The sequence below is a fragment of the Lepisma saccharinum genome, chromosome 23 (assembly GCF_977018435.1).
Source record: "Lepisma saccharinum chromosome 23, izLepSacc3.1, whole genome shotgun sequence".
Lineage (NCBI taxonomy): Eukaryota > Metazoa > Arthropoda > Insecta > Zygentoma > Lepismatidae > Lepisma > Lepisma saccharinum.
Window position 1 is genome coordinate 12,779,373 of NC_139251.1, and position 19,048 is coordinate 12,798,420.

At 40.4% G+C, this 19,048-nt stretch overlaps 1 protein-coding gene across 2 annotated transcripts in view; it reads left to right on the top strand.

The window, feature by feature from the left end:
- Positions 1-8,019: 8,019 nt before the first annotated feature.
- LOC146005358 (sulfotransferase 1B1-like) overlaps positions 8,020-19,048 on the top strand; it is a 64,936-nt gene continuing 53,907 nt past the window's right edge. The window contains exons 1-2 of one of the 2 annotated variants that reach the window (XM_083144557.1): positions 8,020-8,157; positions 10,928-11,142. In XM_083144557.1, coding sequence (XP_083000683.1) covers positions 10,938-11,142 — 205 coding nt within the window. In that variant the 5' untranslated portion in view covers positions 8,020-8,157; positions 10,928-10,937. Of the gene's footprint in view, positions 8,158-9,898; positions 9,951-10,927; positions 11,143-19,048 lie in introns of those variants that run through there. The other variant, XM_083144556.1, reaches the window with a different exon arrangement.

Below are 19,048 nucleotides of genomic sequence, written 5' to 3' on the forward strand. Positions count from 1 at the left end.
GATCACCCGTCACCCCAACACTGGTCTGAAACCTCCACGCTATAACAGGTGACGGCGGAACAGTGTGGGAGGGAGACCAGCAGTCGGTAGGTAAGCCAAGGCCCGCCAAGGTGCTGTAGAGCTGTGGGGTTATGTTATATACAACACGTATTATTTATCTAAATACATTAGATCACAAAAAAGAATCACATTGCGAGCGAAGCGAGCAAGAAAATTTTAAGAAATGTACTTTTATTTGCATAAAATTTGAAATCGAAGGGAGCAATTGCTTCTCTGTGCACCCCTGCAGATGCCTTTGGCCGTCAGTGTTTGCCCTCCCCCATATTGTGCCCCCATAAGGGCGCAAATAATATCACGGGGTGCCAAGGCATTTTCTCTGTCACAACTTCTTTTCATTTAGATAATTCGGCACCCATGGCCGGCTCGTGCCGCCACCTAGCTACGGCTCTGAACTTGACGAAACTGAGCAAGAATATTTTACGAAATGTATTCTTTGCATAAAATTTGAAATAGAAGGGGAGAATTCTTCCCTTTGCCCCCCTACAGGTGCCCTTGGTCGTCAATGTTTGCCCCCCTACAGGTGCCCTTGGTCGTCAATGTTTGCCCCCCTTGCCCCTCCTAGAATTTACTTCCGTCGAAGATTGGGGAGGCAATGCCCCTCCCCCCTGTAGTTGCTCCACTGGACTAACGTACAGTAAAGATAATGGTAGGCAAATTGTCCACCTCTATTTTAATTACTTTTTTATTCTACATCCTGTGTTGTTTTAAGGAATGAAACTACAGGTAATAAACAAAATAATATGAACACCAATGCAATTGCAGAAAACTTGTATAAGTAGGGGGTTGCCCCCCCCTTTCCCTGAATGACAGCTTGTATCCTACGTGGGATAGACAAATAAAGGTCCTGTACAGTGTGAACTGGAATACGTAGCCACTCCTCGCACAAAACAGTCTCAAGTTCCGAAAGTGTCATTGGAGGTGGAAACCGATTACGCACTTTGGCCTACAAAATACCCCACAAAGGCTCAATGATGTTAAGATCGGGGGACTGTGGACACCAGATGAGATGTTCTACCTCATCACTGTGCTCATCAAACCATGCATCAACACACCTAGCAGTGATGTTGGATGTTGGAAGATGGGGCATGCATCGGGAAACAAAGTCTGAACCATGGGATGGAGGTGGTCACTCAGGATGGTGCAGGACTTCTCTGCGTTGATTCTCCCACGCAGGACGACAAGTGGGCCAACACCATTCCAAGATATAGCCCCCCAAACCATCACAGACCCCCACCATATTTCACGGTAGGCACTAAGCAGTCAATATCAAATGCTTCAGGAGGAGTTCTCCACACATAAACACGTCCTGTGGTCTGAAATAATGTGAAAGACGATTCGTCTGACCATATCACATGTTCCCATTGCTGCTGTGTCCAATTCTTGTGCTCTTGGCACCACCTTCTTCATGTCACTGCATTACGTGGAGTCACCAACGGTTTGGGGATGGCAACTCTGCCATGAATGTTCACAGAATGCAGCTCCCTTTGAATGGTTTTCGTTGATACAGGGTCCTGGAGGTGATTGTTCATCTCTGCGGTTATCTGGGACAGTGTTGTCTTGTGCTTTCGAGTCACTATTCGCTTCAACACACGTCGATCCCTGTTGGATAACTTTGTTTTTCGCCCACTATTCTCCTTTGCAGACGTTGTCTTTCCATGTTGTCTGTAGGCTGTCAGAACAGTTGACACTGTGCTCCGTGCTACACCAACAAGTGTAGCTGTTTTTGTCACAGATGCTCCAGCCAGGCGGGCTCCTATGATCATTAGGGTGATGACTTTTTTACAACCTCATTTCCCTGTATCATAATTTGATGAGCTTTCATTAAAGATTACATAAAATCTTACTTTCAAGGTGATTAGATAAAAAAACCTCACGCACAAAATGATTTTAAAAATTTTATTTATCAGTTTTTTTGCCCATTTTTTGAAGTCACTCTAAGCAGATATAAAATTGAACACAAGCTTTAGAGTTACATATATACAACACTATATTGGGTCATCAAACACACAAGGAAGTCAATTATTCACGATAATGTCATTGGACAGGATGAATCTCAGTGGGAGGTTGTCCTTGTTGCGGCAGGAGTCGTACAAGTCTTGCATAACTTTGATCGCATGCTCACAGCACTGGTTGCTTTGGGCAATGTTGATTGGAGATTCGTCTGTTTTCCAGTGGGTTTTCAAGCATTTGAGACCTGTTGGGTAGTCATTCAGAACTGCAGATAGTTCATCAAAAACTTCAGCGCTGAACAATTGACTGCTGAACCAATGGTCAGCCCATGAGTAGGAAATGAATGAACAAATTTGACACAGCCTGTTCCGGCTTTCAGGCATCAGAATAAACTCAAGAAGGGCGAGAATGGCACGAGAGTTCCATCGTGCATTGCTGATGTTTGGGATCTGTTGAAACTTCATGAAGGGGATCTCATTCCTGTCAGTGAAATGACGGAAGACACGAGTGAGGTAGTAGAGAAACTTCATGTCGTCTCTCCAGCTGCCTGTTTCCTTTATCTCACTTTTACCGTTGCTGAAGGCTGGTTTCAATTTATCGTAATTGCTCATCAAATCCTGCACAAAGAAGTACTCGATGTTCGGTGATTTAGTCGAACCATGGAGCTCATCGTCCATGACAACACGAAGAACGCGATCCAGCACATGGTGCTGGCAACTGATGAACTTGGGTTTGGGGTGACCTTTCTCTTCGAACATTTGCTGCAGCTGAACAACAACGCCCGTCTTCTTGCCGGTATTCACGCTTGTTGTGTCAGCAACAATCATCACACTTGATCCCCACAGGTTGAACTCCTCTAACCCATCCTGGAGTCCTTCTGCGATTGTTTGAGCTTTCCCATCTTTCAATTTGAGTACAGACAACTTAATTTCTTTTGCTTCATTCTTGAGGACCACGACCTGATATTCAAAGCCATCAATGTGTTTGCCGTCAAAGTGTATGCTCCACTTCTCCAGATGAAGCGTGCTCACCAAGTGCTTCTTCATCTGAGCAGCTCTCGTGTAGATAGACTTGTGGATTGCTGACTGACATGGTGTTGGGATTTCAATGCCCTCACCAGAAAGCTGGCGGCACACCTTTGCTGCTCCGTGGGACGACAGCTTTGAGCTTGTAACAAGGCATCTTGCAATGCCTGTTGGGTTATGCTTCCTTGTGCTCGTTGATGCTTCATTCTCATCCTCCCAAGGACTGTCCTTGCTGTTGTCGGATGAGTCCGTGTAACTGTCAGAACAATCAGGTGACACTGAGCTGGTAAGTGTTGACACAGTCGCTTCCATTGCCTTCTTTCGCTTGGATGGGTGGATGGTCTTTCCACTAGCATGTTTGCAACTGGAATAACCAACCTGGCACTTGCTCTCAATTTGCAGTTTGTAGAGGTTTTCTCATCCTCTTTGCACATCCATTCGCCTTTCACCTTGGTCACGTCAAACAGTTCATTCAATGAATCAAAGTTTTGTTTCTTTCTGCATCGCTCATAGTCTTTCAGAAGGTTTGCTAGTTTTGCACAAATGGCTTGATCAGATACATGCGGGAAGTTCAATGTTTTGCTCCATAGGGCTTTAAGCTCCACAGAAATTAGACTGATCCTCTCTCTCCATTCTTTGGCAGTGTATTCAAGAAATTTGAAGCATCCAAGGACGTGGCTTTTCAGGGGAATGCGACTCCGTTCACTCAAGGGTGCTTCATAAATTGCCACTTCGCATCTTCTTGATGTCGCTTGAAACTGGACTAAGTTCTTTGTCCAGGTTTCCTTGTTCTTCTCCGTGTTAGAAAAGGTCTTCTTAAACGACATGTTGTCTTCTACTCAGCAACAGAAATAGAAAAGGCCTTAACGTAAATATTAAATACGTAACAAATTAAAGAAACTGTTATTGAGTTTCCATATATTTTATTTAAAAACAAGCAAAAAACAATTATAGAAAATAAAAAAAAAGACAGACACTAATAATATATTAGATGCTCAATTATAATTAGCGAGAGAGTTCAATGTAGCTCACCAAATAATACAAGGATTTCTTTATAATATACTCTGGATAATGCGAAATTGCGCATTGCGCAATAGTTATAAGGCAATAATAATGTTGACACCAAATTAATCTAGGCCTCCCCGATGGCGCAGTGGCAGCGTCGTCGCCTTGTAAACAAGGGGTCACGGGTTCGATACCCGGTGGAGGCACAAGTGGTTCGGATCCCACTTTAAACTGTAGGTCCAGTCCCGATTAGCCTTACTGTGCATAAAGTGGACTTAAAACAATCAATCAATCAAACCAAATTAATCTAATCAAAACTCAACTACCCGCTTTGAACACTTTGCTTATATAGCAGTTTATACCACACTGCGAAACAGCTGAAGAAAATTTTAGTACTGTACAGAAGCTTCCCATGTAATTACGTCACCGTGACGTCACAATCCGGCCAGACGGCGCACAGCGTTCTATGATTTTCTGGAATATCCCATACAATTCTCTGGTGCATAAATTATTGCATAACTCTGTTTGCTGAATTATATTATATATAAATATTGTTAATACAATTTTATGAAATGGTAAAATGGCATACATAAAATTTAAAAATGGTTTGTGCGTGACCTTTTTCAATATTTCAGTGGAATATACCTCATTTTAGTTATTAATAGGCAAAAGTTCATCCATTTGTGCTACAGGAAATATTTTTTGAGAAAAAAAATGAAAAAGTCATCACCCTAATGATCATGCCTCTTTTGAAATCTGATAGGTCGGACATACCTGCATTTGACGGATAGCTGACTGCTCGCATGCAACTCTCACACCAGCTTCTGATAGACTGATATGTTTGCTTTCATCGCCACTAGATGGTTGAAATCTCTGCTGAGTGTTGTTCCTTTTCCACGAAGGCGTATATACGTAGGACTTTGCAAACCAAGGTGTTCATATTATTTTGTCCATTACCTGTATGTTGGTGCGAAGCAAGCATTGTTCTCTGCTTATTGACGTCATTATTTCAATTCATTGTGATCACATTGTGTAATACAGACCAAATGAAAACGGTGGTGGACAATTCGCTTACTTTTTCTTTCGCCGTTGGGTGTACATTTAATAGACAGAACACAGTGTATTGTAATATGAACATAATTTTCGCGACTCTGTATAGGGCCTCCCCGATGGTGCAGTGGTAGCGTCGTCGTCTTGTAATCAATGGGTCCAGGGTTCAATACCGAATGGAAGCACATAGTGGTTCGGATCCCACTTTAAACTGTAGGTCCAGTCTCCATTAGCCTTACTGTGCACAAAGTGGACATAAAACGCCAAATCAATCAATCAATCGCGACTCTGTATATTGTAATTTAGTGTGGTACAGTCAACGGCAAAGATAATGGTAGGCATATTTCCCATCGCTATTTTCATTACTTTTTATTCTACATCCTGTGTTGCTTTAAGGAATATAATTATGTTGGTGCGAAACAGGCATTGCCCTCTGCTTCTTGACGTCTTTATTTCAATTCTTTATCATCATATTGTGCAATACAGACAGAATGAAAATTGTGATGGACAATTCACCTACTGTTTCTTTTGCCGTTCGGTGTACTTATATTTGTTCTGAGTACAAATACACATGGTGTCGTTGTATAGTCACGGACACTTCTGGGTTGTAAAAACACCATTGACTTTCAATTAAATCATTACAACCCAGCAGTGTCCGTGACTGTACAATACCGAGTTCTTTTTCTGCGTGTAGAAAACATCAGAGCGAAAAACTTCCTTAGCAACGGTTTACTTGTGCATTCAGTCCCGGGAATATAAGGAGCAAGATATGGAACACAAGTGTCTGCTCAAGTACTGACTCGACGGGACTAAGGGTCCTGGGTTCGATACCTGGTGGAGGCACATAGTGGTTCGGATCACACTTTAAACTGTAGGTCCAGTCCCGATTAGCATTACTGTGCATAAAGTGGACTTAAAATACCAAATCAATCAATCACTCTAGCGAACCAGTGTTGCCACATGAAGGGAAATTTCCCTTTTGCAGGGATATTCGTACCGAAATTTTAGCCAAGTGGGAAAAGGGAATTTCGATTAAAAATATAACAATTTCAGGGAAATTTTAAGACTTCTGACTCTACATTATTGCAGTTTATGTTAAGCTCCAATTTCATTTTCACATTTTGATTTTTTCTGTTCCTTCTTATTTCTACTCCCGTATCTATTTATATTTATTTTAAGTTTATTGTACGTCGCTTTTCTGTATCTTCGGATAATTGTAACGATGAGGATTAACGATTTAATGGATTCCTGACCAGGATTCAAAACATTTGACTAGAAAGCGATGAAGTTTACATGTATGTGAAAAATGTGTGTAACATTTCTATTCATACAAAGATTGACCAACGGAAATTTTACTACTACTGCTGCTACTGCTAATAATAATATTAATAATAATAATTACTATTATTATTTCTTTAGGTGAAGGGAAAATGTTGGTCCAAAAAGGGGAAATTGAAAAAGGAAAGGGAAATTGTGCCCTGAGATTGTGGCAACACTGTAGCGGACTCGAAAATTGAGAGGGGGTGAGAGTACGTGGAAGGGAAAACGTGGCTGCCGGTGCTAGTTGTTTGGAGCAGAGCGCAATGCTTTTCTCTGCGCACTTATTTTCTCCCCTTCTCTACTGTTATGCGAGACCTTTATTTATTTATTTATTTATTTATTAACCAGTCGCCTATAACAGAGCGAATGCTCCAATTACAATAGGCATTACAATTTGCTATATACAATATAATTTACATAAATACATAATACATGATACAAACACATAGTAGTTATTACACAAAACCTTAAATAAATACGAATACAAAAAGTTATACAAATACAAAAGTTACACAAATACAAAAAATAACATACATATATTACATATTTTGAACAAAGGAGAAAACTAAAGGACAGAAGTAACAAAAAATAAACAAGTAGGCCTAACAAACTATAAAAGCTTGAGAATAATAAAGAAATTATACAAATACCACTATTTAAATAAGAAACACCAATAATCAATAGAAAGCAAAAGTTCAAATTTGAATTCATTTATAAGTATACAAAATTTAATTCTAGATATATATGAGATAAAAGCTGTAAATTGTATTTGAGACTATAAATATATATTGCTGGCTTCACATATTTCCGGGACGGAGTGTAGAGGCCTTATTTCGATGCTACAAATAGTTGATAAATGATAACTGTTTTAAATTGATTGAATTATTGTTTTAAGTCCACTTTATGTACAGAAAGGCAAATCTGGACTTGACCTACAGTTTAAAGTGGGATCCGAACCGCTGTGCCATATGTGCCTCCACCGGGTATCGAACCCGGGATCCCTTGGTTACAAGGCGACAACGTTACCACTAAGCGATCGGGAAGGTTTCCTTGCTTTATGTATACAACCCAACGAAATGGCTTTGTGATTGCCACTGGCATTTACTTTTGGGGTGAAATAAATTTCTTAAAATGGCAATACGCTATGGAAAATACAGGCACTGTCAGGATGAAGACACTGGCAACACTGGTATAGTGGAACCACATGCAAAGGAGCCTGCGCAGACCCGCAACTCACGTGCATCGTCCTCCCGCGTGGAGGGGAGGAACAGAGTGGAGCATGCTTCCTTATGGGCCGAGTTGAACCGATGGAGGGGAGGGTGAACTTTTAGCCGAAGGTTATTTTCCTTGTGGTCGCTCTATATTGCCTTCTCCTTCAGATAACTCATTTATCACCTCACACACACACACACGCACACATAATGCTACTTATCACATTCTTCATTGAGGAAATAAATGTTTTTTCACGTTCTCTACAGCCTGTGAACGTTTATCGCTCATGTGACGTAACATCCATTATACACGAATCCGGCTAGGCATGCACGAATTTCCCTGTGTTTAGGGAAACGTTCTTTCATATGGCAATACTAGGCTGCAGTATTTCTGTATACCGTCTGTTTGTATTCCCACGGGTGTTGTGTAATCTGTCAAGGTCAGTCAGTCCTAACTCGCAGCAAGGAAAAGGGAGCTTGTTTCATTCTGCTTGAGAAAGAGTACAGCGCAACACGTGAGAAACACAACGAAAAAGGTAAGTGTAACGTGAAATGCAATTCACTGCTATTTTTGAACATATTTTATACTCGATCACGGAGCAAAATTGCGCAGAAGGATAGGAAGGAGGGGGGCGGAGCCAAGCCCCTTTCGGTTCGCTGCACTTTTTCACTCTCTCAACACCGACTCGTCTACTTGGTTGATTGGTGTCAAGTAGTGTATTTGGTGTCTCCACCGGGTAAATTTCTTATATCCGGAAAGCGGATTTCTTCAAATTTACAGGAGAAATTACTTACTTTCTTTATAGTTGTGGAAGTTGGGGGAAGTGTTTTCTCGCATCGTTCATTCATTGAATTCTGCCAGTAAATCATGTATTTTTCGATATAAATGTGTGACCCATGCACGAAAGCTGTTGCATCCATTTCCTTCCAGCCGGATGTTGCCTGTGTCTGATGACGTATCCCGGTCAGTGTTTCCAAACACGTGTTTTTGTAACTGAAGAAGGTACGTTTCCGCAAATGGTTTGTGGGGCTATGTATCAATGGTTCGTGGGGCTTTGCGAGAATGGTGTGTGCGGCTACGCATTTTTTTTCTAAACCAATTTTTAACTATTGTAACCTAAACGTGACCCAACCTAACCTACCCTTACCGGAAATGGTTCGTGGGGCTATGCATGAATGGTTCGTGGGGCTACGTAGGTATTTTTGGGTGGAGTGGGGTGGAAACACTGCATGCCGACTACGGTAGTGAAACTGTGACCGCCACAGTTACGGAAGGGAAGGAACAACCAAGAAAACTTACTCGATATGTCGAAAATATAGCTTATTCCCGTGAAATATGCGAAATGCCACCTTCAACAATGTTTCTTAATGTAGAATACGTAATTACGAATATTGAAAATAAATGAACTAGCAAATTTCAGCCGTTTTCCGGATATAAGAAATTTACCCAGTGCTCATTTTTTTAAGTATAACGTACCATACAGAAGCAATGAATTCTTGTTTTTTTTTTAAAAAAAAAAAAATTCGGGATCTCCTTCCCCAACGGAAAATGTCACCTCAAGCCACTGCTTACGACTCAAACCCTGGAACTTTGGTATCGGTGGCATCGGCATCAGCTGACTTTTTTTTTAGGAGGGGAGCTGGAATTGTGAAAGTGGATACATGGTGTATTCTAGGGACACTCAGTGGCGAGTATGTGATTTCATTGTCAAAACATCTATAAACTGAGTCAAGTTTATTATAGTACATAAAAATAGACAAGGTATTATGGAACATAGTGAATTATTATAATAACATAACTAAAAAGGGTCTCTGGGAAGAATTTACAACGTCAAATCTACCTACGTAGAAATTTTCAGCGAAAAATGCAGGCTCGACCAGGACTCGAAACTGCGTCTCTGACATACCGTTCCATTGCTTTAACCACTGAGCTACCGAGCCGGCCTGGCATCGCCTGATTTTTCGCTATCGCTGTTTTACCTGTTTTCGCTGAAAATTTATACGTAGTACATCTCCTGTGTGTGCCTAATCTTCAATCAAATCTGCCTCTATTCAATTTTACAAGTAAAATCACCTTACTGCCATTTTTTAAAAATGGCCATGAGTATGTTAATATTGAATTTTCCAAGAATGCTATATCACACACGTGAAGAAATCCTTTGTCAGAAATGAAGTGCGACTACACGTGCAGAAATATCTTATCTCGTCTATGTAAACAAAATACATATGACACTATGGACTCTGCGCGTTAAGAAGTTTGTGTAATAAACGATAGCGAAAGACACTGCAATTAGATGTTCAGGAGCAATCTAGCTGGAGTTGTTTCGAGGTAATGTGTACTTTGTAGTTGTCTTTTGTTAATTATTTTAGATTATCCCCCATGCATAGGCTATCGCTGTGTATAATGTTGTGTCTATGGGTTGATTACAGGGAGAGTGTCGGATCAAAGTTGAGTTATGACTTGTAAGTTTCATGCGAGTTGAAAGGAATTTGTCAACTTCTCTTATTGTTTGTTTGATTTGGTGTTTTAAGTCCACTTTGTGCAGAGTAAGGCTAATCTGGACTGGAGCTACAATTTAAAGTGGGATCCGAGTCACTGTGTACCTCCACCGGGTATCGAACCCAGGACCCCTTGATTACAAGGCGAAGTAATATATCACCATCACCGATTACTAGTTTTTCTACAATTACTTATTTCCTGGTTTTAGTTATTCTTGTGTTTACTAACCAGTGTAACAGTTCCTTACTAAACTTTCAATTTTTTATTGAATAGTATCATTTCTCCTATGTTTGAATGGATTGTTTGAATAAAGTGTATTATCTGCGGAGTAGTCCTCTACTTGTACTCATGTTTCATGACTTATGGCTTTAGCTCAGACTATTTCTTGTCTGGTTCAAATCAAAGTAAGATAACATTTCGGTGGTCGGATGCTTGAACCAAAGCACAGTCTCAAATGGCCTATCTCAGTAAGAAATGAACTTGGAACAAACCTTTGTTGTGGTATTTATTACAAGGTTAGTATATTTTATCTTTGTAGTGACGAAGTGTGAATAGTCTGAACTATGTTCTTCATTCCCATTTATGGTTTTTGTACAAAATGCTTTCGTACAGTATTGCATTTTTAAACTTTCGCAATGGGCTCTATACACCCATACTTTACGTAAAAGGACTTTTCTTCGTACACTCTGAATGGTGCAAAATGGTCATATGTGCGGACGCACCTAAAAATTATAACTCGTGCATTATTCATACTTATCATTCATACAAGTATCTGAGGTTCTATGTGTCTCTTCTTCCCTCTGTAGCACAGGAGAGATGTCATTTCCTCATGAAATAAAGGACTTGGATCCGCAGGCCAATCAGCAGCTCCTCAGGGATTTTCAAGGGGAGAGAAAAGGATGGTTTCAGGTTGGTCCCGAGAAGTGGCTGCTGCCTTGGGGATACAGAGAGATTGCCGCCAAGATCTATAACTTCCAGCCGAGAAAGGACGACGTGTGGATTGCTACATTTCCTAGATCCGGTATGTCAAGCAGTTTACTCCAAAGTTCTGCGTTTCTTCGTTATATAATGTAATGCAATTTCTCGTATAATTTCTAGTTTTTATACAGTGTTTCTTTCACGGGGTTATTTACAGTGGCGTAGCATGGGTATTTCGGGTGGGAACGCCAAGTCCTAAGGAAGGGTCGGCCCTTTTTTGCTTAATAATTTACTTATGAAATTAGTCGCCACAGGTATTGTTTATTTGCCTGAAGTCAGCTGGGTTTTCAATAAAACATCATCATTGCATGTTTTAGCTAGAAAATTAGATGCCTCACTATGCCACAAATGTTTTGAACTCTGCTGTTCTATACCTCTTTATATATCTTTCTGCATGACGCAAGTCATTAAAAAACCTACCTGAATCACAAGCGCCTCTGCACAACAGTAGACGTCATTGTTGTGGATGATCCAACTACTGATTGATTTGGTTTATTTTACTTCGCTTTTCTATTACTTTTGATTAATTGCGAATATGAATATGAGTGATGATATTGATGAAGGGACACTGACAAACAACACCCGTGCTCACGCCGGGATTCGGACCAGGGACCTCTGTCGTCTTGGCGTACTGTGAAAAGCAGAGTGGATGATCCAAATATCGTACACTCTACTGACGTAGCAGTGCCGATTAGTAATTCAGACCACTGTTTATTACATCTTGAGAATGCTAATAAACATTTTAAAATAATTTTGTCCAGAGACCATTCGATGTTAAGAGTTTTCAAATGAATGGTAAACATTTCCATTGACACAATATTAAGCAGTTAGATAATAACGAAAAAATAATAACAATAAAAAAATAATAGTTTTGCGGGTTAAGTAGTAGAGCAGCCACAGGCTGAATTTCTACCACGAGGACTTCACCAACTTATTTGACAAAAACTGTGTTGATCTTTTCGTTTCAAATGCACATCGCTGTTCGTGCGATAAATTATACAATGCAGTGATCATTAAGAAGCGGTATATTTGAGATTGGTAAAGTTACGTCAGTCAATATTGCGTATTGTAGCATCACGTAACACGAGTTGACTGAGCGCGAAGAACCAGGTAGGAATTCTACAGCTGTCGTCTGCTTCAGAAGGCAGGAAGGGTCACATGAACCAATCACGGTAGACCTCTGCTGCAGCTCCGTACGCTGGCGTACGAGAGAGCATTTACGCGCGTGATGTAGACATCGAAGCTTTCCCTCCAGAAAGGCAGCAAGGAATATAGAGTCTTTTACGCCGAACCTGCTCGGCGTCCGGCCGGGAAAGGCATTGAAAAGCGATGCTAGAACGAGTGTTGTGAGTGGAGCGTTGCAAGCGGATCGCGAAAAATAGCTATTATAATGCCATGAAGGTCAAACATATATGGAATTAGTCAAGTTTTACTTTATATTCACAGCATTTACGCATTTTTGAAATTTTAAATCTGGGAACGCCGGGCGTACGGGCGTACTATAACGCTACGCCACTGGTTATTTAGCTGTATTGTTTTTACATATCAATGATGAAGTTCGTTAATATCCTTGGAAGCATTTGAAATATATTTGCAGCAAACATAACAGGCTTCTGAAAAAACAGCATTTCTTGTCATAAATATGCATGGAAATAATTGAAATTGAAATGTTTTTGAGTGGCTCGCTACGACAGCTATTTGCGTCAAAATATACAGGGAGAAGCCCCTTATCAATAACTACATGAAGGACAGGTCTTGTAAAACATACCTTCTGAATTAAAACTCTTTGGGCCTCCCCGATGGCACAGTGACAGCGTAATCGCCTTGTAATGAAGAGGTCCCTGGTTCGATACCAGGTGGAGGTACATAGTGGTTCGGATCCCACTTTAAACTGTAGGTCCAGTCCCAATTAGCCTTACTGTGTATAAAGTGAACTTAAAACACCAACTTAATTAATTAAAACTCATTGTGGAAGACAAACCCCTGACAGAGCCAAAAAGCAATAAAATATCTTGAGACTAAAATTTCTTTGCCTATGCTAATAACTGAGACTACAAATGTGAATGCAGTACACCAGAGAGGTTCATACAGGCGCTAAGACCTTGTTAGCCTGCAAGATTGAATTACAGCTGTGTACTACGTGGAAGTGGGTGGCTTTTGAGTTATCATCTGAAGGCAAAGCCTTGCACTCGAAAATATAAAATACATGAAGCATAGTCTCGTGTTTAAGGTTTTCATGCAGGGACAAATTATGTTTTATTCCAGGTTGAAAAACGTAGCTACAATTTTGGGTTTCCTCGTAACTGTCTTAAACAAAATACAAATGTGTTCCATAGATTATAAAATATAGATTTGTTACCAATGTTTTGTCATTGAAAGTTGCAACACTCTGGCACTTGCAGTTCTTCATATGAAGCCCCATGCAGGGTTTTTACAACGCTATTTGAAAGGATACCACGACCTCGTTAGTCTCATTAGCTCCAGTCGAAAACTTAAGAAAATCGTAAGGCTTTTTGAGTGTAAGGCACTATGGAAAGGACGGCAGTTAAAGAAAAATGTTCAATGTTTAATTAATATAGTTTAGAAGACTCCATAATATAGGTCACGAGATATGATATAAGTTGCCATTTTAGAAGTATCATTTTAGCATTAGAAATCTGAAAAATTGTTCTCATATTAATTAGACAACCTCCCAGATGTAATTGAATTACATGGTTCAACAATTTTTCTTGACTTTATGGTATCAGGATGGTATTGAATGACATTCTGTACTTTTGACACGGATCCACAAAATCGTGAGTTTTAATTTCACAAGATGCTAAAAGATGACACCGAATCATTTTACATTACACAGTAGACTCGCGACTATCCGAGCTAATTGGGACCGAGACTACCTCGGATACGGAAAAAGCTCGGATAATGCGGAGATAATGTGCTAATAGGTCTTAAATGACGAAACAAGACTTGAAACTGTATAGTAATTATTTATTACTAGTACAACATAAATGAGAAGATTACTTTTTCCAAAAGTATTTTTTAGGGCCTCCCCCATGGTGCAGTGGGAGCGTCATTGCCTTGTAATCGAGGGGTCCCGGGTTCGATACCCGGTGGAGGCACAAGTTGTTCGGATCCCACTTTAAATTGTAGGTCCAGTCCCGATTAGCCTTACTGTGCATAAAGTGGACTTAAAACAGCAACTCAAACCAAATCAAACCAAAAAGTCTTTCATAGTTTTTTGGACTGCTCAGATTCAATTTCTTCATCGTTTTCCGCGCTAAACCACTGCCCCCGCTCACAATTTGACTCACCCACTTTTCAATGTCCTTCCGCTTACGTCTTCAATCTCCAACAGTCACTTCCCCGACTCCATAATCAGCAGCAACCTTTTTAATAGACTCACCTTTATCCAACCTTTTTATTGTGTTGAATGTTGTTTCCAGAGAATCCACACACCTTTTCCGTGTGCCATTCCTACTACATTACTCGCTTAGAATAGGCCTACACAGATTTAAACACCACCGTAACAATCGGATAAACCAACAATGTAACGACGGTGACTTGACTCCAACTTACTAGTAGTAACAAACAGGGGGTGCGTTGTGAAGCGCGATGTTTTCCAACCACTCCCTCTGTTAACCCGGACTAATTGGTTAATCGGGACTCGGTTAATCGCGAGTCTCCTGCATATCATCAATGACTATAGAATTCCCAAACTTCTAGCCAATAACTTTGACATAGGGATGGATTATTTTTTTCGGGAAAAGGATTATGACGGGAAATAATAATACAAAATATCCTGACATAATACAAATCAAATCAAATAATACAATAATTATAAGTAAGATAATTACAATGTCAGTAGTACTTTAAGAAGAATGCAAACACAAGATTCATCTTGAAACACTCAATTGAAGGCGAAATGTGTGGACAGATACGTTGCTCCTGAAATTTCGAATCGACCTGCAGTGCGACATTCAGTACTGACAAGTTACGCTCCAGGAAAGATTGTTCGAAGCTAATCAAGGGTCTTATCAAGAATACCTCGGCGTGTGCAGTATTCTTAACTATCGTTAGGCAAAACTTGTTCTCTCTATCTACCTTGACTTGTTCTGCAGCTAATTTGCAGTCGTTTGTGGACGTTCCATTATTCACAATTAAATTGGTTACACGAACAACGTTGTAACGAACAGTGTTGCCTACAGCGACGGTAGAGACGTTAAAATGGGGGAAAATGTTTTCGGCTTATAGAATATAGCAGTGGCATGCTACATGAATATATTGAAGAGTTCTCTGCACCGTTGAACTTCCTAGCCCCGTCTAAAGACAGAATCATACCTAACTGGATATCCAGTTAGTTGGCGCTGAACTGGCTACCTGCCCGGATGTGATGGCTGCCTGCCTGGCTGCTTGATTGGTTTGGAGGAATAGGACATGTTCCAATTGCTACTGGTTTTCTTCGACTGGATTCTGTGGAACAGCCAATCAGAGCAAAATTTAGCCATGTAAAGATAATCTGTGAGTTTTCAAAGGAGTTTTTTTTGTCTGTGATGTCCGAGTGTTAGCTGTTTTTGTTAGTTTCTCAGTTTATCAATAAAAAAGTAAAGAGATGACGTGCAGTGCATTCGGGTTCAGTTCATTAATGTAAAGCGATGAGATGTGTACGTGACAAATATGATTAGCTGAAAATGAAAATCCTTATTGTTACGAGTGTATTAAATGTTTGACCTTTTTTTGTGAATGATTCCTCCGAATCTCATATATGAATATGCATACCCGAGTTCATCAAAAAGATTCTTCGTGGTATTTTTTTCGAGCAAATTTCTAGTCCATACTTTTCTTTTTTAATTTTTAATAATAGCACAAAGCAGTAGTTTTCCTACAACATTCTTCAAATTGCTCGTCCATCTTTACAGATTGTCTGCTCTAAGCAATGTCTTATGGTTTGATTGATTTAGTTTATTTTACTTCGCGTTTTGTGCCTCTTGGCTAATTTGCGAAGATGGGGATGAGTGATGAAATGATGAAATTGATAAATGGACATCCACAAACAACCAAGCCTGAGCGGGATTCGAATCCGGGACCCTTGGCGCCGCAGCGCCAATGTCTTATGGGAACAAAAGTCTATCAACAAGTACGGTGACAAGTATCGTGTGAGGCTAGTCCAGCGCCAACTAGGGCATTCCTACTGGAAATCCAGTTCCGTGTGATTCGAATTTAATTCGCTGCACTTTTTGACTCTCTGCATTCACTGGCAGCCGGAAAACAACGAATCAGCAATCAGTTGAATTCTCTTCGACTGACATCGGACATTTTCGAGTCACGAGACACCGAAGATTCCTGGCAGGACAAAACAAATGAGCGTCGGGTACACAGCATGTTGCCAAATGTACTGTAAAATGGCAGAGAGAGAGAGAGAGAGAGTTGATCAGCGCAGTTACTAGGTAAAAGTTGTACAATAGTACACAAAGCACGAAAAATTAGTACACAAAACACCCCAACACTGTACGTACAACAAAATCAATAAACACAACTGACAAAAACAGACGTACTCTTGGCAACGTTGTAACGGGAGAGCGACGTTACCCCTACAGCTCTTACTTCGCAACTGAGGCTGTTGACACTCATCGAGCCACACAACCCCGAAGACGATTGGTGGACGGATAGAGCTATGTAGGTCAGCCGCCAGGTGGGTCTGCGATCAGTATAGTTGGTTACATGATGAAACCGACTCGTCTACTTCGTTTATTTGGTGTCAAGTAGTGTATTTGGTGTCTGCACCGTTTGCACCACGTTCTGAGCGGTGGAGCTTGTGATATATGGTCTCGTGGTGCTTGATAACTAATCAAATGAATGTTTAAAGCAGAATAGAGGCATTTTGTTGAATCTTCTGAACTTGAACACCGCTATTCGTCTACTTGGTTGATCGTCATTTCCTTGCACCAGCCTTACAAAAAGTGGAGCGAACTAGAGTGCGCGTCAAATCTTCTGCATATGGCCTTGAACGACTGAACAGCACCAGCGAATCACGGACGTGCGGCGTTGCCTAGTTCAGAAGCTGTTTCACCTCGCTACTAAATCGTGTACCTGGCGCTCGGATATAAATAGATTATTTCAAGTGTCAGTAGTTCAACAGATGGAAAGATAATGAATTTGCGAGTATGTACGAAAAACAAGCGTGATTGTAGCTTATACCGTTCCCTCTGTAGAAGCAATGTTATTATAAACGTATTTGCATTGTATCGTTTTTGCTCTCCCTTCGTTTCTGTTGCATTCCAAAACTTTCCGATTACCTAAGGGAACAGGACACGTTCGTTCCCAGTGATGGTAGAAGAAGTTGACGAAGAGGATACCGTCATTGTTCGTTTTTTCCTTGTGTTTAGTGTGTGTGTGCAGCATGTCGTTGAGTAAACCAAGTGGTAGTGATGGCGAGAGAAGAGAGAAAAATACAGTTTTGTACGAAGCCAGGCACGACAGGTGATTTTTCAGGTGTACAATTTTTTTTTAAAAACAAAAAGTGTTCGAGTGACGAACAGAGAAATAAAATTGCCTTAAGAAGTGCCAGGATCTAACAGCTCAAGCGTGTGGTGTGAATCAAGCTACCGTTTCTCGGATATGTTCGGGGACAAAACAATGTGGATCGGGGCCTGCTCCAATGTTTCAATAACCTAGACTAGAAAGCACATTAACATACCGAAAAGAACGACAACTTTAGATGACTTTGAAAAAAGACGTAGTTCGTTGAAATTTACGTACGATCGTGGCGAATTTTCTACTGCCAAAAAGATAACGTACTCTTTACGGGACAAAATATCTTACAAAGGCTCTACAACTTCCACCTTGAGAATATTGAAAGAATTATGCAGTCCTTAATCAGGTATGTTCTTTTCTCCCATTAAGTTTATTATATGTTATATTATCTAATGTTCCGTGCTCTCCGTGACAAGGCGTTTCGCTCGACCACGCTGTCTCTTTTCCGTGTGAGATTTCGACATGGCACCGCTGCAGTGCGCTGCTATTGGCTATGGCCATATGCAGGAGATTTGACGCGCACTATAGACGGGGCTTCTGTTTAAGGGAAACGTGTATGAGAAAGAAGCATGACTATTTTTTTTTCTTTCACTGACAGTTTTTATTAATACAACGTTGTTCGTGTGACCGATTCAATTGTTCCTTGGTAAAAATTCTCCGAATAAATGGTTCTGATGAACGAGCCGGTGTCATCGCGAAATCATTTTGCTCAGGTGGCCACAGGGAGCGTGACCGAAATTCTATCAAACTAGTTCTTGCTTGCTAAGGTTTTTATTTTTCAAAATTTTACTGTATGTAATTCACTAACTTAAAATGCTTATTTTCGACACCTGAAAATGTATCTTCTATGCCATATTCTTGCATACTCTGTCCCTGTCATCTGGAGCGAGCGAACGAAAACAAGACTGTACATGTAGTGACTCGAAAGAGAATATCTGAGAGGGAACGGGATTTCGTGGAGAGGGAAAAGCAACTGCAGCTAGAGTCCAGCACAGTTATATCTGCCGTGCGATGCGCGAAACAACTAAAGAAGCAGTGTTGCTAATGGAGCAGATAGAAAAATCGCTGCAGTGCACCGATGCACAGCTGTTACGTACAACAATAAAATTAGAGAATTCAGGTCTATCTAACGTTGAGTTTTAAACGTCATGCATTATACCAGGACTAGGATTAATATGTACTAACAAGTGGCTTTGTATGTAGCTACATACATATGGACTAAAAATTCGCAAAATATGAACTAACACATAAGTAAAATTACCAAAAATGCTGCAAAGAAGACTTCTTCATACGATTCCTTATTTGAGTGATTTCAAACAAAATAAAAAAAATATATATATTATTTTTCATTGCATTAATGCACTGGTGGCGTTCTAACTTTTCACTCCCAAAACCCGTATACACTGGTATGGAACTGCAAC